Here is a 22,044-nt window from a genome sequence, read left to right as displayed (position 1 = left end):
TTGGAGGCCTCAGGCTTTTAGTATCTTAAAACATGCAACTAGGGTTGTAGCTTCGCTAGTAAATGATAGCAATATTACCTTTATTATCAGGTTATTTCATAATGTGAATATTTTATTGAACGATATGTAGGTGGTTATCACACAACAGCTGATGTTAGCCTACCAATAAATAAACATCACATAGAATTCAAGGTTTGATTTTGAAAATGGTAGTATAAGATGACCCCCAATTTTTAGGGGCCGAATTTTAGGTCTTGAATATACATACAGTACATGGAAATCTATGTAGTTTAAATTATGAAATGGTTATGGTGGACTGGTTTGTGTCAAGCAGTACTTGAAGTTTGCAATTTGTCTCTTCTAACCTGCTTATGATTTTACCTGTCTGGCAAGAAATGTGATTTTAGACGTTGCACGAATTGTAGTTATTGCAAATGCAGAAGTTTTAAAGGCCTACATTTTATTGCGCATTAATTCCCAGTTAATATTAACTTGAGAAGGGAAAATACCATGATAGAAAGCTTTAATAAAACTAGATTAACATAGGTCAATTGTAGTTATTTATGGGTGTTCAGGCTTATTCTTGAATTAAATTTAAAAAATGGATAGGAATTTTTCACTTGGAATTTTTGCCTACTAATACGTAAAAAGTTTTAAGAGTAATCACTTGCTGTGGAAATTGCAGATTGTTAGTGGAGCAAAATGATTTAGGTTATTCGAGAAATACGCTGAAAATACTATAACTTATTTGAATAGAAATTTCATAAAATTCTAAACCTAGAAAGTTTGTTCGCTGGAAATAAAATGAAAAAAAAAAATAGAAAAACTTCATTTCTGAATCATTAAATTTTTTTTCTTTTGAAACGATTGTTTACGGTATTTAAATTGTAACTGGGAATATAGTTTTAGCTCCTTGATATTTATGGTATATAAACTTTCATAAAGTTAAAGGTGAATGGCTAATTAGTCAACATTCCCTATTCCTCATTACAGACCTGATAACAGGATATTTTGCATTCTTAACTTTTAATTGGTACCAAATATCCGTAAATGCATTTTTAATAACATACTGTATATGAGTAAAGTTCATGTTTAAAAGATTAATGATTAATGACCGAGGAGTTATTGGTTACCTAGTCAAGTTAAATGCAAAATGCCCTACTTTCTGGTACTAGTAATAATTTTTGTCCTTAGATTTACTCTAGTTTGCCTTCCTTGTACTGTATACTTTTTGCAAAACAGTAGTTACATTGAAATATTGGTTAGTGCCTTCCATGTATACTTTTTGCAAAACAGTAGTTACATTAAAATAATGGTTATTTTATTTTTTTTTATTCAATTTTCAATCTCACAACAGTGCAGGCTCTGAAACAGTTTTGTCCTGAAATTCCATTTATTTGTAGTAGTATTACCTTAACTACACTGCAAATTTGCATTATTTGTGCTAGTGACTTGGAAATTAAACTATTCTTTGAAAGTATTATGAAAAATAAATGGAAAGTTTTATAATTGGCTTGCACCTCTCTGTAGTCTTGAAATTTATTTAGTAGTTTATTATAGTACACTAACCCGGTGTTTATTTTATTGCTTAGCTTTGATCACACCGAGTAGATATTAAAATTTTAACTCTTGTGGTGTAACTTAATTCATTTGAATGTTATGGACTTGAGAATTTACTGTTCATTTATTCATTTAAGTTCTGCACATATAAAGATTTCAATTTAGATATTGGAATGCTATCAAAATTATTTTAGTTCTATTCATTGTAGAATTCAAAAACTTTGAAATGTGAGTTTAACATGTCGTTGGCTGATGTTTTCCAGCTGTACCTAGGAATAGTGCTGACGGTTGTGGTGATTATCACAGGCGTCTTCTCCTACTATCAGGAATCTAAGTCCTCTGCTATCATGGACTCATTTAAAAATTTGGTACCTCAGGTAATTTTTAATGAGATATAGATGAGAATAGTTTTGCAAGAAAATTAGTTTAGGCACGACGGAAACAAAGTTTAAGTTGTAAAGTTCACCGAGTCATGCAATTGGGTAAGCTGGTTCTTCCATTCCATGGTCACTGTTATGAGGTAAGGAAGCACTAGCTAAACAAAATTATGTCTTCAACGGTGTAACATAAAAACAAAGCTGCATAATTGCTGTTGTCAATTCGTAGTAACAATTGCTCTCCCAAATTGGGTTAAGTAAAGATGTTCAGAGGTAAGGGTAGTGTGCTGGCTACTGTTGTGAGCAATTAGTAGTGTAGGTAGATGTGAAATCGGATGTCTGCCAATAGATGTATCGAGAACAAATCTCGTGATTGGCAAAAAGCCTTTGACTGCTCTTTACCTGCAAAAAAAAAAAAAAAAAAAAAAAAATTGTCACCAATAAGGGGATCTGTAGTCAATGCATTTTGTCAGTACATATATATATACACGTTCATTTTCTCATGTCATTGTAGCTTTAGTGTTTTTTATTTTTTTTTCAAAAGCCTCATCAATTTTACTTTATTTTTCTTCATTAAGGAAAAGGTTTTATTTTCTTGTCACTGTTTATTTTAATTTGCAAGTTGTACTTCTTTTTTCACCTGCTTGACTTACTGTATACATAGCATTGCCAGTCTGCCTATCATTGTCGTATGGAGGTTGAGATCACACCAGACAAATGTGCAGCTTCAAGTTGCCTTTTAATTCCAGGTTAATTTATAAGAGTAATTATACTAGGCTGCCCACTAATAATTGAAGTTTGTTTACAGTTATACCTGGGCATTGTGCTCACAGCTGTGGTCATCATCACTGGTGTCTTCTCTTACTATCAAGAAAGCAAGAGTTCACGAATTATGGAATCCTTTAAGAACATGGTTCCTCAGGTGATGCCTAAAGCAGTTTTATTAGTATAAATAAGGTGTTTAACAGACTAACTCCCTCTTACATTGTCGTACGTGTTTAGTTCCCCTAATTGATGGTATTTCAGTGTTTTCCCTTTCAATTGGTGTTCTTTGCTGTGTTCTTTACTCTTTCATGTGAACATGTACTCACCCTCCCAGTTTTCTTTCTTTTGCTAACTCATTACTTTCAATTTTAATTGGTGGTCTTTGCTTTTTCTGTGAACTCGTACCCACTCCCTGTTCTTCTTAAAGCACTTCAAGTGGTTATCACCCACTGAATATACTAAATTGTAAAAATGCCTGTGTGATAGTATGTTATTTCTGACAAGAGCTGAATGTTCCAGAAAACTTGAAAATGTACTGTACAGTATTACCCAGGATGCCCAGTGTCTTTAATATGTACAAGCCTGGTTTAACTATGTAACAAATATTCTCTAAAGTAACATGCATGCATGTAGCTCTGAAGCTATGCAGGTTGCTCTAGCGAGAAGCTTTGCTATTCTATTTAAAAAGGCCCGAGGATTGAGATTCCCAATGTGATGCAGTGTTGGTACGTAAGTAATAAGTCAGAAATGATATAGTGTAGCGAGGTTTGGTATTACAGTATAGTTTCTCTTTTTTATAATTTTTTGTATAGACTTGTCATTTTGTAGATAAGTTCAGTCATTTTGTAGATAATTTCAGTCATTTTGTAGATAATTTCAGTCATTTTGTAGATAAGTTCAGTCATTTTGTAGACAAGTTCAGTAGAAGTTTTGTCTTTACAACTAGCAGAACATTGCTTTGAAGTTTAGTTTTTATGCTGAAATATATTGTAGTTTGAATAGCTGTTCAAAGTCTGATATTAATTCAACATCATTTTATCTTTGTATCACTAATACCTCCACCTTTCCAAACAGTACGCCATTGTGCTTCGTGAAGGCGAAAAGCAGAATGTGCAAGCAGAAGATCTATGTATAGGTGACATCGTTGAAGTGAAATTTGGTGACCGTATCCCTGCTGACATAAGAGTCATTGAAGCCAGGGGTTTCAAGGTTAGTAATTATGCACATGTAATTGATATCATCCATCAAAGGCCTGTTAAATATACCATACTAAGGTGCATTTTGATACATGACCTAATAGTTGTCTGAGCAAATTTTTATTTTGTAACTAGGTGGTTCTTTAGATAATCTGTAGATTTATTTTTGGGGGGATCTGTATTTCTTATATTATTAAATATTGTAGTGGTAGGGTAAATAAGTGGTAAAATGTGCTGTTTAATTTCCTAATAATAATTCTGTCAACTCTATGCATAACAGGTTGACAACTCTTCACTCACCGGAGAGTCCGAACCTCAGTCTCGATCCCCAGAATTCACTTCAGAGAACCCTCTTGAAACAAAGAACCTTGCCTTCTTTTCCACTAATGCTGTAGAGGGTAAGTACTAATATTCGAAGGTTGAAATCAAACTTGGACATTTAGACTGCAGTCTATTCGCAATGGTTTGTGTCATTTAAAATAATATATGTAACTTATTCCAGGAACTGCAAGGGGCATAGTAATCATGATTGGCGACAACACTGTGATGGGACGTATTGCTGGTTTGGCATCAGGTTTGGAAACTGGCGAGACCCCAATTGCAAAGGAAATTAACCATTTCATCCACATCATTACTGGAGTAGCTGTATTTTTGGGTGTTACTTTCTTCCTCATTGCCTTCATCCTTGGTAATTATTTTTCCTTGGAATTATGATCTAGTTTAATATTGAATTAAGTCCACATTTAGCTCTGTCATCATTGAGTGTTATGGGTGATGAATAATTAATCTGTGAATAATGTACATTTAACTTAGAATTGGCTTAGGAAGATTAACACATTTGTTGTATGTTAAAAATATGAATATAAAGAATTGGAATTTTTTACACTTTGCAGGTTACCATTGGTTAGATGCTGTCGTGTTCTTGATTGGTATCATTGTGGCTAATGTACCAGAGGGTCTGTTGGCTACTGTCACTGTATGTCTAACATTGACTGCTAAACGTATGGCTGCCAAAAACTGCCTTGTGAAAAACTTGGAAGCTGTAGAAACCTTGGGCTCAACATCCACTATCTGCTCTGATAAGACTGGTACTCTAACACAAAACCGTATGACTGTTGCCCATATGTGGTTTGATAACACCATTATTGAGGCAGATACTTCAGAAGATCAGTCTGGTTGTCAGTATGATAAGACTTCAGAAGGCTGGAAAACACTCTCCAGAATTGCTGCTCTATGTAATAGGGCTGAATTCAAAACAGGCCAAAACGATGTTCCCATCCTGAAGCGTGAAGTAAATGGTGATGCCTCCGAAGCTGCTCTATTGAAATGTGTTGAATTAGCTTGCGGTGATGTTAAGGGCTGGCGTGCACGAAACAAGAAGGTATGCGAGATTCCTTTCAATTCTACTAACAAGTACCAAGTATCTATTCATGAAACTGAAGACAAGAACGACCCACGATATCTTCTTGTAATGAAGGGCGCTCCTGAGAGAATATTGGAAAGATCTACAACCATATTCATCAATGGCCAAGAAAAGGAACTGGATGAGGAAATGAAGGAAGCTTTCAACAATGCCTACCTTGAATTGGGAGGTCTTGGAGAGCGTGTGCTTGGATTTTGTGATTATTTGCTGCCTTCAGACAAATATCCTCTTGGTTATCCCTTTGATGCAGACAACGTAAACTTCCCCGTTCACGGGCTTCGATTTGTAGGTTTGATGTCCATGATTGATCCTCCCAGGGCTGCTGTACCTGACGCTGTTGCAAAGTGCCGATCTGCTGGTATTAAGGTAATCATGGTGACTGGTGATCACCCTATCACTGCCAAAGCTATTGCCAAGTCTGTAGGTATCATTTCAGAAGGAAATGAAACTGTTGAAGATATTGCTCAAAGATTAAACATCCCCATCAAGGAAGTTGACCCCAGAGAAGCAAAGGCTGCTGTTGTTCATGGCTCAGAACTCCGTGACATGACTTCCGAACAGTTGGATGATATCCTCCTTCATCACACTGAGATTGTGTTTGCTCGTACTTCTCCACAACAAAAGCTGATCATTGTAGAGGGTTGCCAGCGTATGGGTGCCATTGTGGCTGTGACTGGTGATGGTGTAAATGATTCTCCTGCTCTGAAGAAGGCTGATATTGGTGAGTTGATTGTAGATTTGTAAAAGTAGTGCAAGTTAACCCAGAGGATAAGAAAACTTCAATTTAATCTTTTGATTAATAACAGTATTATGTATAGTATACGGGAGTAACTTGTAATACATATTCTAGTATGTTTAGCTCAATTTTTTTTGTTTTTTAGGTGTTGCTATGGGTATTGCTGGTTCTGATGTATCAAAACAAGCGGCTGACATGATTTTGCTGGATGATAACTTTGCTTCCATCGTCACTGGTGTTGAAGAGGGTAGACTGATTTTTGATAACCTGAAGAAGAGTATTGCTTACACACTGACCTCCAACATCCCTGAGATCTCCCCCTTCTTGTTCTTCATGATTGCATCTACTCCACTGCCTCTTGGAACTGTGACCATTCTCTGCATTGATTTGGGTACTGACATGGTAAGTTTTTGGTTTTCCGTTTATTGCTTTTGCCAAGCAAGGTCATTCTCAAAGCACAGTGATTTGTGCTTTTTGAAACATAATTTCAATATATGATAGTAAATAAGGCTTTCTTAATAACTCCATTTAAAAATAATAAAAAGTAAAAGGGGAAAAAAAATCAAGTTCAGTACCTCTGGTGATGCATGCCCAAGCCTATATATACTATAATATTTTTGTAAGAGACTAATCTTTTATATTCTATTTGAGATCCCAGCCATATCTTTGGCCTATGAAATGGCTGAGAATGACATTATGAAGCGACGACCACGAAATCCTTTGTATGATAAATTGGTCAATGAAAGGTACATTATAAAGGAAGTAATTAGTAGTTGACTAGTTAATACGTTAGTAATTTTGAGGTAAACGTTAACAAAGCTATTAGTGTAAATATACAAGTCATTATGATGCCGTCAGTACAAGCTGACACTTGAATAGAAGCGAATTTGGCTAGATTTATTTATTTATATATGTATTGTAGATGCTCACTGGACTATCAGTATAGTTTGGGCTATCAAGTATGGTATTATAGAGGTTGACTAGAGTATTATCTTCATCCTTTGTAGATCCCGGCTATATCTCTGGCTTATGAACAAGCTGAGAGTGATATTATGAAAAGGTACCCAAGAAATCCATTCAAAGACAAATTAGTCAACGAAAGGTAAACGGTCTCCACCAGAAAGAAAGAGTTTGGATCAGGTTCTTTCATTAGCTTTTGCAACTTGGCGATTCTTTTTTTTTTCCCCCTCATTCATTTTAATCCGCACGCAAAATTGTCTTTGATAATACAAAATTCAAATTGGCATAAAATGGCTATTTTCTTAACACAAGAAGATTTTAGCAGGACAAGTTGTGCATGTGCGATGGTAAAATTCGCCATTTGGAGATCGAGTCTTTTTAGGCTTTCTTTTTTATTATAATTATTAATGGACTGTAATAGGACCTACAGCCTAATCTTTACTTCATTGCTTTTTCTTTTGAAACTCAGCTGATTTGAGATATGGCAGTTTCAGATTTATTATAATATAAACTTTTTTCTTTACTCTGATATTTAATTAATTCGCTAAATTGCAACTTTTGAGGAATGACATTTTGCCTCTTATGAATCTATTCCTTTATTAAATGCTAGCTAGGAAGAATTTTTCCCTAAATCCAGAAACGGATTGAGTGATATATACATCTTATTATAAGTGCCTTTTCTCGCTTTCAGTACAGAATTCTTCAAATTTTTTCAAGGTTCTAAAAGATCTAACTAGTGACAATAGTTTTACTTTTTTCTTTTTCATTATACTTCGTTACAAAAGTATACGATTTTTTTTTTAGGTGGAAACTTTCTAAAGAACCACCACCCATTTAATGTCCTACACATTTTCATCAATCCCAAACCCTTGATAGCATTTTTTTTTTAATTGGTACTATTTATCAGTACAAACCACACACACAGATAATACTTTTCTTGGTAGATTTACCAGCTATCAAAAATAAAAGAAAAGAAAAATGTGGATTTTAGCTGAGGTTACCATGTAAGTTGATACTTCTATTTTTTCCTTACTATATATTTTTCTTACTAGTGCCAGTTAAGTCAGTTTCCATTATTCTCATGTCTGTTCAAGAACTTTATAATCATAAAATTTTTTTGCAATGATTAAAGCCAATTAGACAAACTGATTTTTCCTCAGTTTTAAATTGGATGTAAATTCAGTAGTATACTCTTATTTGGAATTGGGAAATGTCTGAGAATTAGTCTCAAGCAAGTGTTTGCAAGCAAGTGTTTGCTTTTGCACTGATTGAAACAATTTTCAGAGTAAAGTGTTCATTGAGAAAGTGAGAACCTTTTAACATTTGTTTGTACTTAAGTGTACATTTATTTTACATTATACTAAGGCTGTCTGTTTGGCTAATTTAAGGTGTACACTAATATTACGTCATATACCATCTCCATATATCATGCCATGTTGTTATAAATTGACTGCTCCCAAGCCCTTCTTATGCAAGGGAAATCATCTGGTCCTGACATCTTGCACCCAAGATCATCTTGCCACTGCAGGCTGAGTGTGTAGAAGCTGCTAACTCTCAGCCGTACATATTGCACAACTTTAGCCATAATTATTAAAAGTGCAAAGTTTTAAGGCTTTTTCATCTCAATTGTAGACAACTAAATATACAGCTTAGATATGATTGGTTAAAGTATTGTAAAATCACAGGTATCTCGTTAAGTAAATTTAGTTTCCACGAGTATGAACTTTGCACTTTTTATAAAGATCGGCCTTGGTGTGTTTTACCTGCCATGCATGCCATAATAATCATCACTTTAGTGTTGTGCCTCCAGAGTTCACTCCCTTGTGTATCTGATATCTTATCTGTCTTTCTTGTCTGCCTCTTGTCCTGTTCTGGCCATGACAGGTCCCAGCCATTTCTCTTGCCTATGAAGCAGCTGAATCAGACATTATGAAGCGTCAACCCCGCAATCCGTTCACCGACAAGCTTGTGAACGAGAGGTAATGTGTGCAGGTTTTCTCTCTTCATGAATCTGAGAATCCTCTCTAGTCCCCTTTTCCCTCCTGAATCTACTGCCCCTACTATTTTCCTCTCAATATTGCCAAATTTCCCTCAGCTGCATAGGTATACAGTATATATACTGTATATATATATATTGAAGACGAGAAAAAAAAAACCTGCATGAATGAAAGGACATTTTTTTCCAGTTAGAATGGAAATATTCGACATCCTTTTTTTTTAATGAAGCTAGTGCTGTGCTTTATTGCAATGCTGGTTCTTATGAGCAGTATTTTTTCTTTTTTTTTTGAGTGCTCTTCAGTAAGAAGCACAGCTAGCTAATTTTAAAACTCATGACATGAGACTTGATGCAATTAGAGAGCTTTTTCAGTTCATCATATTAGAGGCGTTCACTTTCTAATGCACTCTCTTCATCAAGTTTCTTGTTCTGTGTATATTTCTCTTTCAAGATCCCCCTTGATATCAGCACGATGTTCAAATATGCTTTAGTATGAGACGACCTGTCACCAGACATTCAGCAAGGCTTGCATGTGCCCAGCAGGACAAAGCAGAAAATATATAAAACCTTAGTTTGGTTGCATTGTTTTTTTTTTTTTTTTTTTTTTCTGTTTCTTAGTTTTTCAGGTAAAATTGTGGGCTGAAGCATCCTTAGAGATTTTATGTATCCTTTGATAAGGGTTTTTTGTTTACAATTTAAATGCCTGCGAATATTTAGTTAATATTTATGTTGGCCATGACAGGTCCCTGCCATTTCACTTGCATATGAAGAAGCTGAATCTGACATTATGAAGCGCCAGCCTCGAAATCCATTCACCGACAAGCTTGTGAATGAGAGGTAATGTTATTGTAACCGTAAAAACAGCTGCCGCTTGAATATTTAACTTGATCACTAACAACTTCGTACTTGCTATTTCTTCAAAACACAGTTTGTGGGATTATTGGTAAAGGGTGTTTGACTGCTTAGAGGTAACACAAACTAAAAATGGCAGCTTTTGCTCCCATGGAAAGCGCTGGCATGTTATGATTTTTTTTTTTTTTTTTTTTTTTTTAGGTTTTTCCACTTATTTCACCTTTTTGCATCTAGGTTTGGTTTTTAGGTTTTGTGTATAATAACGTAATTTGTTGGAGAATTATTGAAACACATTGAATTTTGAATGGTTATCACGTTCACTGTCACTACATTATTAAATTTAATCATACATGTACGCTAAAAAAAGAATTGAAGGACAAACCTTCAGTATTAATAACTTCACTTGTGTTATTTTTAGTTTATTTTGTTTGTGTGATGGGCACTTACTGCATGCTCAATAGGTGAGTGCTGTGTTGTGGTGAGTGCATGATTTGTGTATCTTTTCCTCCTTGTAAAACCTTTTCCTAAAGTCTGTGGAGCTTTTAAGTGTCCAGTGCTTGATGGACTTGTGGTTGGGATGTTTGTCTATGATTTCAGCATCTGCTGCCCCAAAGTGGGTCTCGATTGCAACCATGCATTGTAGAAATTATATATAGACAATGAAATCATGATCCACAGCTCAAGCTGTTAATGCTTCCTCTTGAGATGGCCTGTACTATTTAGGAAACAGTGTTGTGTTTGTCCCTGTTTGAATATGATTGTAGGTACAAGTAGATGGCGCTTCTAGCACGTGATAATGCTATGCGAATTACCCATCTACATTTACACACTAGCCGGTGGTTTTCACTCAGGATGAGGTTGTCAGGAGTGAGGGCCTTCTTGTTAGGGATCATTAAAGGGGACCTTAGGTCAATTTTTTCAAGTCCAAAAAGTGTGCCTCTCCTGCCTAGCCCTCTACCCTGAGCCACTGTACATGGTGTGTGGTCCACCCATATCACCGACCAGTCAAGGGCCAGCTGACTACTTTTCGTTCATCGCCATCCATCTTTAAGGACCGTGTTCTTGGATGACTCGGAGCCACGCTAATTATACGTAAATTTTTACACAAATGTGCAGGTCCCCGCCATTTCCCTGGCCTATGAGGCTGCTGAAGCGGATATTATGAAGAGGCAGCCACGAGACCCGTGGCACGACAAGCTTGTGAACTACAGGTGAGAAAGTTCTATCAGACATTTTCCAGAGGGGCTCTGCAATGCATTTCTACCATTGCAAGTCTCTGCTCCCTTGTTGCTGCTGTTTGCAAAATTAGGAATGTTTATTGGGTGTTGCAGACAACTGTCCTTGCAGTGGACACACCATCTATGTCTCCTATAAAATCCAGGAAAATGTTTGTTTCTTGTGTTGGCAAACAATTGTACCAGTATATAATGCACCGACAGTGTTACAGTATAAATCAACCTTATTCATGGAATGCCATCTTCGTTTTTCTTGTCACTGACATTTAATTGCAGTCTGCAGCAGTAAAAGCAGATGTATTATATGTGTTTGTTGGACAACAAAGGCACCTAAAGCAGTGCACACACACACACACCCTTAATTATGCGGATAGATGGGAGGTTTAACCTTTTGTTTTGTAACCAGTGTTGCCTTTTGTTTTGTAACCAGTGTTGCTCTTTCTGTTGAGAGTTGGCAGGTAGGAAATGTTATTCCAAACACTAGGTTATGCTTTATTAAAGTAAGTAAGTTTAGATTTTTAGTAGAGGAATAATACACATTTTTAGGCTTTTTGTTCTTTGAAAGAATACCTCCTGCACCTTGTCTGGAAGTTGACTGGGATCCATGTCTAGATGTTTAATGGTGACATTGCCTGCCCCCCCCCCCCCTTTGCTCTATTCCCTTCTTTTCAATCTCCTTTACAATAGATCATTGAAAAGGTATTTTTTTGTGTTTCATAAATTGTACACTATGAAGTCTATGCATGAATCGAATCCTCGAGTGCATGATTCATTTGTCAAGAGGTGTAAATTATTAGTGTTCCTGTTTACATTATACCTTCGTGTATATTTTACATAACTTCAGTGGGCGCACACTAACGCTAGTTTAAATGTAAGTACTGAAATCTCTTATGATGGGTGAACCTTGATGGTCTAAGCTTCTTGAGCATTGGTAAGGAATTTTTTTTTCTATTAATGAAAAATTTGAAAAAGCTTTTAGCTGACTCTTGTATATTGCCCCCAACCAACCATTGAAATTTTGTATTGATTGCTCTATGTACGTTGCTGTAGATGAAGCTTATTGAATCTTACATAAGAACTTTCTATGCTTGTATGCCTAACTTTTTTAATGGGACTGAACATTAATTTTATCAATGTATCCAACCAAGGGCATTTACTCATGAAGTATTCTATAGGAAATACAGTAAAAAAAATTTTTGTTGTTGTTGAATTTTGTTGTTGTTGAAATAGGTGCTGATATTTTAGTTGAATTGAAAATTTTAAAATAGTTTCATATAAAATCAGATTACTAAAAATTACTTGAATAAATGAAAGAATATACTACAAAAGAAATTTTAATGGAACGTAGTTGTACTATATGTATGTAAAAGTTGCTAAACTATTTTTTGTTCCCTCCATCCTTCCCTGAAATACAGGCTCATCTCCATGGCCTATGGTCAGATTGGAATGATCCAAGCCCTTGCAGGATTTTACGCTTACTTCGTAATCATGGCTGAGAATGGATTCCTTCCACCTAAACTCTTTGGACTGCGTGAATCCTGGGATTCTAAGGCCATTAACGATCTTGAAGATCACTACCACCAGGAATGGGTGAGTTTTCTTATCTAATTGATATCCTATTTTCTATTTTGGTCCAAAGAAAACTAGATAGATAAAGTAAAAAAAAAAAAAAGATCCAAGGGGAAAATTGTTTGAAACTATTTAATTTATAAAAGTCAGTGTTCTGTAATTGAGAAGCACATAGGTGGAAATGAAATATAGGAGTCCAAGATATCTAGATAATTGTGGTTACATATCCCAAGTACTTGACAATTCTCTATAGACTTTACCCGATGTAAGGCACTCTTGCTTTTGCAGCAGTGGTAAATTAGTTATAATACGGTGCTGTGTTACTGTTGCAACATTTTAATATTTGGAATTGCCCAGGGTAATATGGGAAGCTGTTAATAGAAATATATAGTGACTCATGACATAGCTATGTCTGAAAGTTTGTATACTCTCAATCTGTGAAAAATCATGTTCGCTACTTTAGTGGAGTAATATATAATAAGCAGCTCTTTTATTCTAAATAAGATTAAATCTGTTTTAAATATACATTAAGGAGTAAATAAAATTGTTCAATATAGTTTATAGGCTATCCATTTTAAAACTTTGTAGATGGGCTACATGGAAGATATACTAATTTCTTCAAACTACAGTATATTAACAATATAAGAATCATGATGTATAAAATTCTTGTTTAGAGGAATATTAACCTTTTATTTTTTTTCAGACTTACCATGACCGCAAGGTTCTCGAATACACCTGCCACACTGCTTTCTTCGTTTCTATCGTGATTGTGCAGTGGGCCGATTTGATTATCTGCAAGACCCGTCGTAATTCCATAGTACATCAAGGAATGAAGTAAGTACAGTATATGAAGTTCAGCATAATTACAAAATACCTCTTGAGTGGCAGTATAAGCATGAGGTGCTATGAATTAACTACTTTCTTGAGCATAGTTGGTAAATCCAATATTCGTGAAATTTTTTCATATTTTAACACAAGTTATTTAGGAATCTAAGCTAAAATTGTTTTACAGGAACATGGTACTGAACTTTGGATTAGTATTTGAGACTACCCTGGCTGCCTTCCTTTCATACACCCCTGGAATGGACAAAGGTCTTCGTATGTACCCTCTGAAGTAAGTTACTTTTAATTTTAAAATAAAGATTAAACGTACATAAGGTCATTTTCCCCCAATTAAAGTTGATTATATTATCTGCTTGAAATTTTGTAGTTTATTTTAGCTGGTCAAAATATAATGGTAACTCTTGCCTTACCCTTCAGATTCTACTGGTGGCTGCCTGCCCTTCCATTCTCTTTGTTGATCTTTGTCTATGATGAGTGTCGTCGTTTCATCCTGCGTAGGAATCCAGGAGGATGGATTGAAATGGAAACATACTATTAAGAAAGAAGAAATATTAAAGTGGCCATATTATCTGGCATCATGTCGGCTTAGTCGATGTGAGTTGCTTTTCCTCGTGTTTATAAAAAGGATATGTTTGATATATATATATACATATATATATGAGAAACTTACTAAACTAAGCCAACTCTAGTAAGGCTGTTGAAATTTCTACAAAGATGATTTATTTAATGTACATTTGATAAGGAAATTAATTCAGCTGTTAATATTGATATAATTTTATAAGGAAGTAGTGTACTGTATATGAAAGACTTAAAAAAAAAAAAGTAAAATATTTGACCATCAGCGGCTTAGAAGGTGTTATTCGTGGCACCTTCTTGAGTTTTAAAAGAATAAATATTTTGAGTAAATATTCCAATGAGGAATCTATAGCAAAGAATTTATTTAGTAATGGAGAGTATTGGCAGCTATATGCTGTGTTCTCCAACGCTATTCCAGTATTTAGGTGTTATTTACTGAAAGTTTTAGTGTCATTATGGTTGTTTCTGATTTTCCCATTGTTATATATAAGATTTTCAGTGAATAACAACCAAATATATGTACAGAATAATCCTGGTGAAAGGATACCTTAAAGACAAAAAAAAATTCTGGCACTTCAAGACTGCACCAAAACTAACATGAAATGAGGTTTCAGGACCGTGTATAAAACTCTTTGTCCAGGCTGTTTGTGTGAGAAAGCAGTATCACAGGTCTTAAGAAGGGGAATAAAGCTTCTCACCAGAAAATCATACTGGCTTGTAACATAAAAAGTTTTAACTTTGAAAATTGATTTATTTAGTATTTTGGTGAAATATTGTTATTAAATGGTTTTGCTTTCTTACACAAGTGGCCCTGGTTAAGTTTGTCTCATCTGTTGAAATTGTGTAAATTTTAGTGCACACGATACAGTAATTAGAAGTGTGATGGCTGCAGTTTTGCAGCCACAACCAAGTGTAAAATATTGTGTAGATAGTGTGTAGAGCCCCAATCTTTATGAGACGACCTAGTTTGCAAGACTATTTTCAGGATTAATCATAATCATTATTCTATTCAGGAGTTGTTACAGCTGTACTGCTCAAACCTTCTTATCCACGTTCGTTGGTTCATGGTAATATGCTTAGGTTTTATTTTATGTTCTCCTTAATTGGATATGTGTATTAACAACACTTGGCGATGTGCGTTAAATTCAGAGGATAATACATTTTAACCTACAAGTTACTGTCATTTAATTTTATCCCTTTTTAATATTTTTCTTTATCAATCTTTATGCTTTGTTTACAGTTTTCTCAAAATAAGATACATTATTGGGTCCGTAACATTCCACACTAAAGTACGTACGAGCTTTGCACACTCAATTTGCTTTTGTTTTAGAAGCCGGTCATTGGTAGAGGTAGTTTTTTTCATCTAGTTCATAGGTATTCTCCAGACTTTATGCTTTGTATCTTGAGAGTGAAGCAGCAGCAGCAGCAGCCCAATTAGAAGAGTGCATGAACTAGCAAGAGTTAAGAGTGCATGTCTTGCATTATGTAATCATGGCCATTTTTTTTTTGTTAACCTGAGAGCATTCATCATCATCACAAAATGGAGCATTCTACCTCTGTAGTTCCTGCTCAGCTTTTAATATATATATGCTAAGTCTTCTTGTGGACTTAGATTTTGGTGTAAACAAATTTTATGAATAGATGGATTTAGTGATTGAAATAATGCCTGCTTATCTCAGAATTTTATTCATCTGAATAAATTCTTCAAATTGGAAAAATTCTTAATTTATGTTGACAACAAAAGATGTTGCATTTTAGCTACCAAGAGTAGAATCTTGTTGTTTTAGATTTTAAATGATTTGACTATTGTATGTGGACAGTTGGAGATGATTTGGAAATTTATGACAAGCTAGAAACCAATGCCTTGGCATTGACCAGCTGCTAACATTGGTTCTGTTTCTTAAACTCAACTAGTGTGGTTTCATGTTTGTCATCTAAAGCTTTGTACTAAAGCTAAATAGCTATGGGTTGGCCTTTGTACATAGGAAATACAGATATCATAATAATTAATAGTAAGTAATAATAAATATCAAGGCAATTATACTATAATCTTGTTATGAAACAGCACTGTCACTTTGTTTTTCGTATTGGGTAAAAGGGAGGGGATGTTCCAGGCTATACTAAAAACACTACAATTACAGCACTGTGTGGGTGCTCCTACATTGATTAACTCTTAGGAAACACCACTTGAATAAAAAAAAATACAAAAAAACTTGTTGAGCTCTAGGTTGACTCCCCATTTCTGATTCCATGTTCATGAAACAAAAATTAAAGAGAAATGGTCACAATATTTTAATTTACTAATTTCAAGGTTTTGGATCCACTCAAAAGTGCTGGGTTCAACAATAAAGTGTTTAAAAATTTTTACAGTTTTCTTAAACCTGCTAGTTTATGGCTAGTTTTTTTTTAAGTCCTACCTGAGACTGAATACAGTATGGTGAGCAAATTTTGTAGCTTGCTCAGTATTTTAATATTCTACCATTAGTTTTGCCTTTTTCAAAACTAGAAAAGCAGTTTTTGTAGAATACTTTTAAGAAAACAGTTGTACTGATGTAGCCATTACTCTAGTTGCATATAGTAGTAGAGAAGTTTTCTAGTCAGGATGTACTTTTGTATTTGAAAGTTATCAACAACACTCGACGTTTAGGAAATTCATTTCAATTTTAACAGAGTGCTCTTGATGGTGTGGTATACATTAGTAAACCCAATACTGTGACCTGCCGGCTCAGGATTTAGTCATTTTTTTTTTTAATATCTTGGTTCCTATATATACAATGAATGAGCTTAGTTATAACTGGCACAAGTGATCATCTAATTTACAGCAATTTTGTCTGGTTATTGGTGCGATTTCAATGATTGAACTGAAGTTTGGAAAGATAGCTATGATAATTACTGTACATTTAAACCTTTGGAAACTATAAAATACTGTACAGAAATTACAAAACTTCTAAAGTCAATGTAAATAAGGTAATTTTCTACTTACTATGAGGTATTACTGGTAAATTATAAACCAAAACCATGAAATGGAGAGACATCCCACAATCTGGACAAAAAGAAAAAAAAATAGTTTTAGAACTAGTCGTGTAAAGAATAAAGCGATCGATCCCATAATAAATTTCAAGTACTCAAATGACTACCACATTTTCTGAGAAAAAAAAATTGAAAACTTGCAAAAGATTCTTTAAATGGAAATACTGTTTGCACAAAGAACAAAACTAATATGGCAAATTTCAAATGAGTACAATAAACTAATAAATTTTTTAATAGAGTTGTCGAGAGGCTTTTTTTTTTTTTTCCTCTCCTCCTTATGAATTGCCTGGCCCTCTAAACCAGACAGGCTCTAAAACCTTACAGCCTGTAGTGCAATAGCAAACTAACCTCAAAAGTCTAGATATTTTGACCATGAAGTTGATGTAAACTGAATATTGAGAACACTAAATAATATTCAAAATACAGTACATGTATGAGATCAGCTTTTCAAGTAAATTGTTATATATAATGTATACAGTATATATCCAGCACTATGCAAGTCTAAACCAAAAGAAAGAATTAAGTTTTAGAGTAAATAAAACTGAAAGCATTACTTAAGTGCAGAATCCTTTATCTCTTTCCACTCCTTTTACATCTTCACCCTTCTAACTGGAATATAACCCCAATTGACACGCTAGATTCTGAAAGGAATACCCAACCTCCGTACTGTGTCCTATGGCCCAATATTCGTAAGTCATTATTAAAATAAAGCAGCATATATAAAAGTTTCTTTATTTCCAGCAAACCTAAAGAGTAAAATTATATTGCTTTAGAATGACCAAACCTTAATTTAAACAGTTTAAATCTTTTTCTGAAATAGCCATTTACAAACATACTAGTTTAAAATGGTAACATTTTTCAAAACCACTGTGCTCTGCTTATAAGTTGTCCAAACAAGAAGGGGAATTTTGTAAACTAAATACCATACCCATCAACATAGGGGTTGATTTTCAAATGGTTGTATATTCACTCGAGGTCATTTTGGTTTTTAATATTACCTACAGTACTACACTAGACATGATTTTGCAAAAAGGAGAATGCTGGGAATAAAAAAAATAAAAATTACTATCATTTTTGTTCAAAAGGATTGTGATGAGGAAATTCTGTGATCCCTTTCGCTGATGACGAAAGGAAAAGATAACATGTTAGTACTGTGTTATAGTCAAACTTCCTGGCGAAGTTAACTTGTTACAAACTGTGGAGGATAGCCAAGCCAGTTGTGCAGGAAATCTGTAAAATCATTTACATCCCACAGTCAACTGAGAAAATCGAAAAATGCTACAAACGGAGCTTTATCTGCTTCCTGTCCAATAATGACAAAAATAGATGGTAAAATCCTTATATTAATTTTAGCTTCATGAATCTTCACATACTTAGACCAATGGTTAGTATGACTGCAGTTCAGGAGTACCATAAGGCTCTATGTGCTCCTTAAAAATGCTAAGAATACTAATAGGCCAATAAGGGTGCTAGATTGAGATCTGGACAACAAGTTTGGTTCCCTCAACATGCCCTGATACAATTAGCTTTTAAATTAAACCACTTCTGTGGTGGAGTTCATGAGATTTGTACATTATTATGAAAGCTTTTCATCAAAATCAGAACTAGTGGCTCTTTTCATGGGAATGATTCAAGCTTACTCAGAATCTGTGGATTTGTTTGATAATGTCTGGAACATTGACTTAGTTATGGTTGAATCAATATCTGATTAAGACTGGCACTGCATTCTGAAGCAAACAGGAACATAAAAAAAAAAGAAGGGGGGGGTAAACCAAGAACAAGCTTCAGCAACGTTTCACAGGCAACACACTATGTCGACCTTCAACTTGATGAGGCAGAACCTTAGCTCGTTAACAGTTAGCAGAGAGTATTGGCTGGAGGTTCGCCTCCAGGTGTTGGATAATTTTCCCTTTCAAGGGAGACTTCACCTTCACCAGGTGTTGAGCAACTTTCCCTTTCGAGGGAGAATTCTTCCATCAGCCACTGTACAATCTCCTTGCTTGCAGGGAGAATTGGAGACAGCGGCAACAGAGTTTGGTCGTCTTTCCCGTCCGCGGAAGAGATTACCTTCGTCTGTGGAGTTTCACTTTCGTGGGATTCCTCCACACGAGGGATTCCTCCAGGAGAACCTGAATTTGACCATGCTTGTCCTTGCTCTTTGGAGCTTGTCGATGATTGAGTTTAGTGATTGCTTATAATTCCTACTCACCGCCCCGCCGTACCCTCAAGTTATGAAAGGAGTATTATTGCAGTTTCCCTCTGGGATATTTGCCGCAGATGGTGACGACTACCAGCTGCCTCCTCTCCCATCGATGAGACTCGCAAGTCTCAACTCTTCTGAGTTATTGCCACATCGTACCTTTGGCCACAACAAAGCTCTTAGAGCTATATGAGGCCTCATAGTTTCTAACGAGGGAGAAACAGCTGGTCTTCAAGTCCAGCACAGCCTTTTTCGTTCCCTAACGAGGGGATGACATAAGGCTACCCACCACCCGCCTTTGGGAAGTACGACGGGTAGGATTACTAAGATGACCATAGTTTTGGACCTCTTCTGCTCGACGAAGGTCTGCAAGCAACCCAGGTTGCTCGCCTTGTCTTAGTACCCAAAGCGAGGGTTTGTGAGACCCTCAACTGGTGCGAGACTCTTGCATCGCCTTAGTACCCGAGGAAATAGTTTGCGAGACCCTTGTCTCGCCTTAGTACTCATGGCAGGTTTGCGAGGCCCTCGCCTCGCCCTTAGTTCCCATGGCGGGTTTGCGAGACCTTCACCTCGAGTGAGATTCTCACCTCGTGCGAGACCCTTGCCTCGACTTAGTAACCATGATGGATTCGTGAAATATTCATCACCAGTGCTAGTGTAGTGTAAGCTACTGGGTCTAGCCGTCAAGGTAAGATTCAATGTTGTCGTTTTCAAATTCTTGTTCACTGATTTTCGCTGGCGTTTGTTAGCACTTGGTAGCGTTTTGCAGATGCTCGCCAGCGTTCGCTAGTACAGTGGAACCTCTACATACGAATGTCCTAACATACGAATTTTCCAACATCCAAAGTAAAATTCGACCAAATTTCTGTCTCGACACCCGAAGTGTTGCTCCAACATACGAAATAAACAATTCGCGTACATGTGGAATTTTCTCAAAAGCGTCAACCGTGGTTTGTTGTTGACGTTGCTAGACGGCAGCACATCGGAGGGACGCCAATCGAGCGTCACCTTGATCAGTCCTCTCATCTCGTGCGCATCGTGTGGTTGTTCTCTATTCGCTCAGATATTAACAGTGTTTTTTATCTTCCTTTTTCAAGTGTTGTTTTCTGTGTTTCGTGATCATGGGTCCTAAAAATAGTAGTAGTGGCGAAAAAAGGAAGAAGTCAATGCTTTCATTAGAACTAAAGCAAGAAATAATAGAAAAGCATGAGCGAGGTGTACGTGTTAGTGATCTGGCTAAACAATATGGCCGGAATATGTCTACGATCTCGACGATCATAAAACAGAAGGCAGCCATTAAAGCAGTGAAACCTTCGAAGGGGATCACAATTATTTCCAAACGTCGTAGCCCTACCCTTGAAGAGATGGAATGCCTTTTGTTAATATGGATCAAGGACAAGGAGATTGTTGGCGATACGATCACTGAAACGATCATTTGTGAGAAGGCCAGCGCTATCTACAGTGACTTGAAGGCAGCGGGCTCTGGGGGTGACGTGGGGAGAGTTCAGCCGATCCTATGACGGAGGAATTCAAGGCGTCTCGAGGTTGGTTCGAGAAATTTAAGAAACGGACCGGGATTCATTCAGTTGTTCGGCATGGAGAAGCTTCGAGTTCAAACACCAAGGCTGCTGAAGACTTTGTTAAAAAGTTTGAAAGCATCGTGGTGGAGGAAGGCTACGTAGAGCAGCAGGTGTTCAACTGTGATGAAACCGGTCTGTTTTGGAAAAAGATGCCTAGTTGATCGTACATTACCGCCGAAAAGAAGAAAATGCCTGGACATAAGCCAATGAAGGATCGGTTGACTCTTGCGCTTTGTGCCAACGCCAGCGGGGACTGCAAAATTAAGCCTTTTCTGGGTCGACCTGTGACGCCCGGTGAAAAGGTCCTTCTTTACACTTTTCTGATATAAATCTTCCAAATATACCAGAGAAAGATAAAAGCATGGAATGCAGAGGTTACTACCCTCGCGCGAGCACCTTGTGGGTGTCGTGTATACAGCAGGGGCGTGTGAAAACCACTATTTACAGGCTGTCTTCCATTTAGATAATTCCTTCATCAAAGGGAAGGGCCGTAACAGGCGCCCTAGAAACCACACTTGGACCACACCACCGACACCTAACACGAGCGCCCTCTAGGACATCCTTTGCTTGGTCGTATTTGTTTGTGCTCTTGGTGTTTTTCCCGTTTTTTAAAGCCTTTATTAGTTTACCATTCCGAAAACCCTAGGGCATTTAAAGCACATAGAATTAATAAAGTCCCCTACATGTTCTATGGCGTTCTAATTCTAAGGCTTGGGTTACTAGGCATATCTTTGTGGAATGGGTAAACGTAGTTTTCGGCCCTGCTGCCAAGAAGTATCTTCAGGAGAGGAATTTGCCTTTGAAGTGCTTGCTTTGTTTGGACAGTGCACCCGCTCACCCCCCGGACTCGAAGATGATATCATCGACGAATACAAATTCATCAAAGTGTTGTATCTTCCACCGAATACCTCCCCTATCCTCCAGCCCATGGACCAGCAATTCATCTCTAATTTTAAGAAGCTGTACACCAAGCACTTATTTAAGCAGTGCTTTAATGTCACGCAAAGCACCAAATAACTTTGCGTGAATTTTGGAGGAGCCACTTTAATATCATGCACTGCTTAAAGATCATAGATCAGGCTTGGGAGGGATTAACTCGTCGGACCCTGAATTCAGCTTGGAAGAAGCTTTGGCCTGATGCTGTTG

General features: G+C 36.3%; 1 protein-coding gene across 1 annotated transcript; it reads left to right on the top strand.

Annotated features, from left to right (window-relative positions):
* Positions 1 to 2,745: 2,745 nt before the first annotated feature.
* LOC137623035 (sodium/potassium-transporting ATPase subunit alpha-like) lies at positions 2,746 to 16,451 on the top strand (the record flags this gene model as incomplete). Its single annotated transcript, XM_068353666.1, is given in 11 exon segments — positions 2,746 to 2,859; positions 3,777 to 3,911; positions 4,179 to 4,296; positions 4,401 to 4,586; positions 4,792 to 6,042; positions 6,203 to 6,459; positions 9,756 to 9,850; positions 12,516 to 12,690; positions 13,373 to 13,503; positions 13,682 to 13,783; positions 13,930 to 16,451. Coding segments are annotated over 11 exon segments (2,685 nt in total), but the record flags the coding sequence as incomplete, so codon positions are not given.
* Positions 16,452 to 22,044: the final 5,593 nt, after the last annotated feature.

This window comes from Palaemon carinicauda, chromosome 30 (genome assembly GCF_036898095.1).
Source record: "Palaemon carinicauda isolate YSFRI2023 chromosome 30, ASM3689809v2, whole genome shotgun sequence".
Classification (NCBI taxonomy): Eukaryota; Metazoa; Arthropoda; class Malacostraca; order Decapoda; family Palaemonidae; genus Palaemon; species Palaemon carinicauda.
Note: the sequence above shows the minus strand (reverse complement) of the source record. Positions and strands in the feature narration are given on the sequence as shown.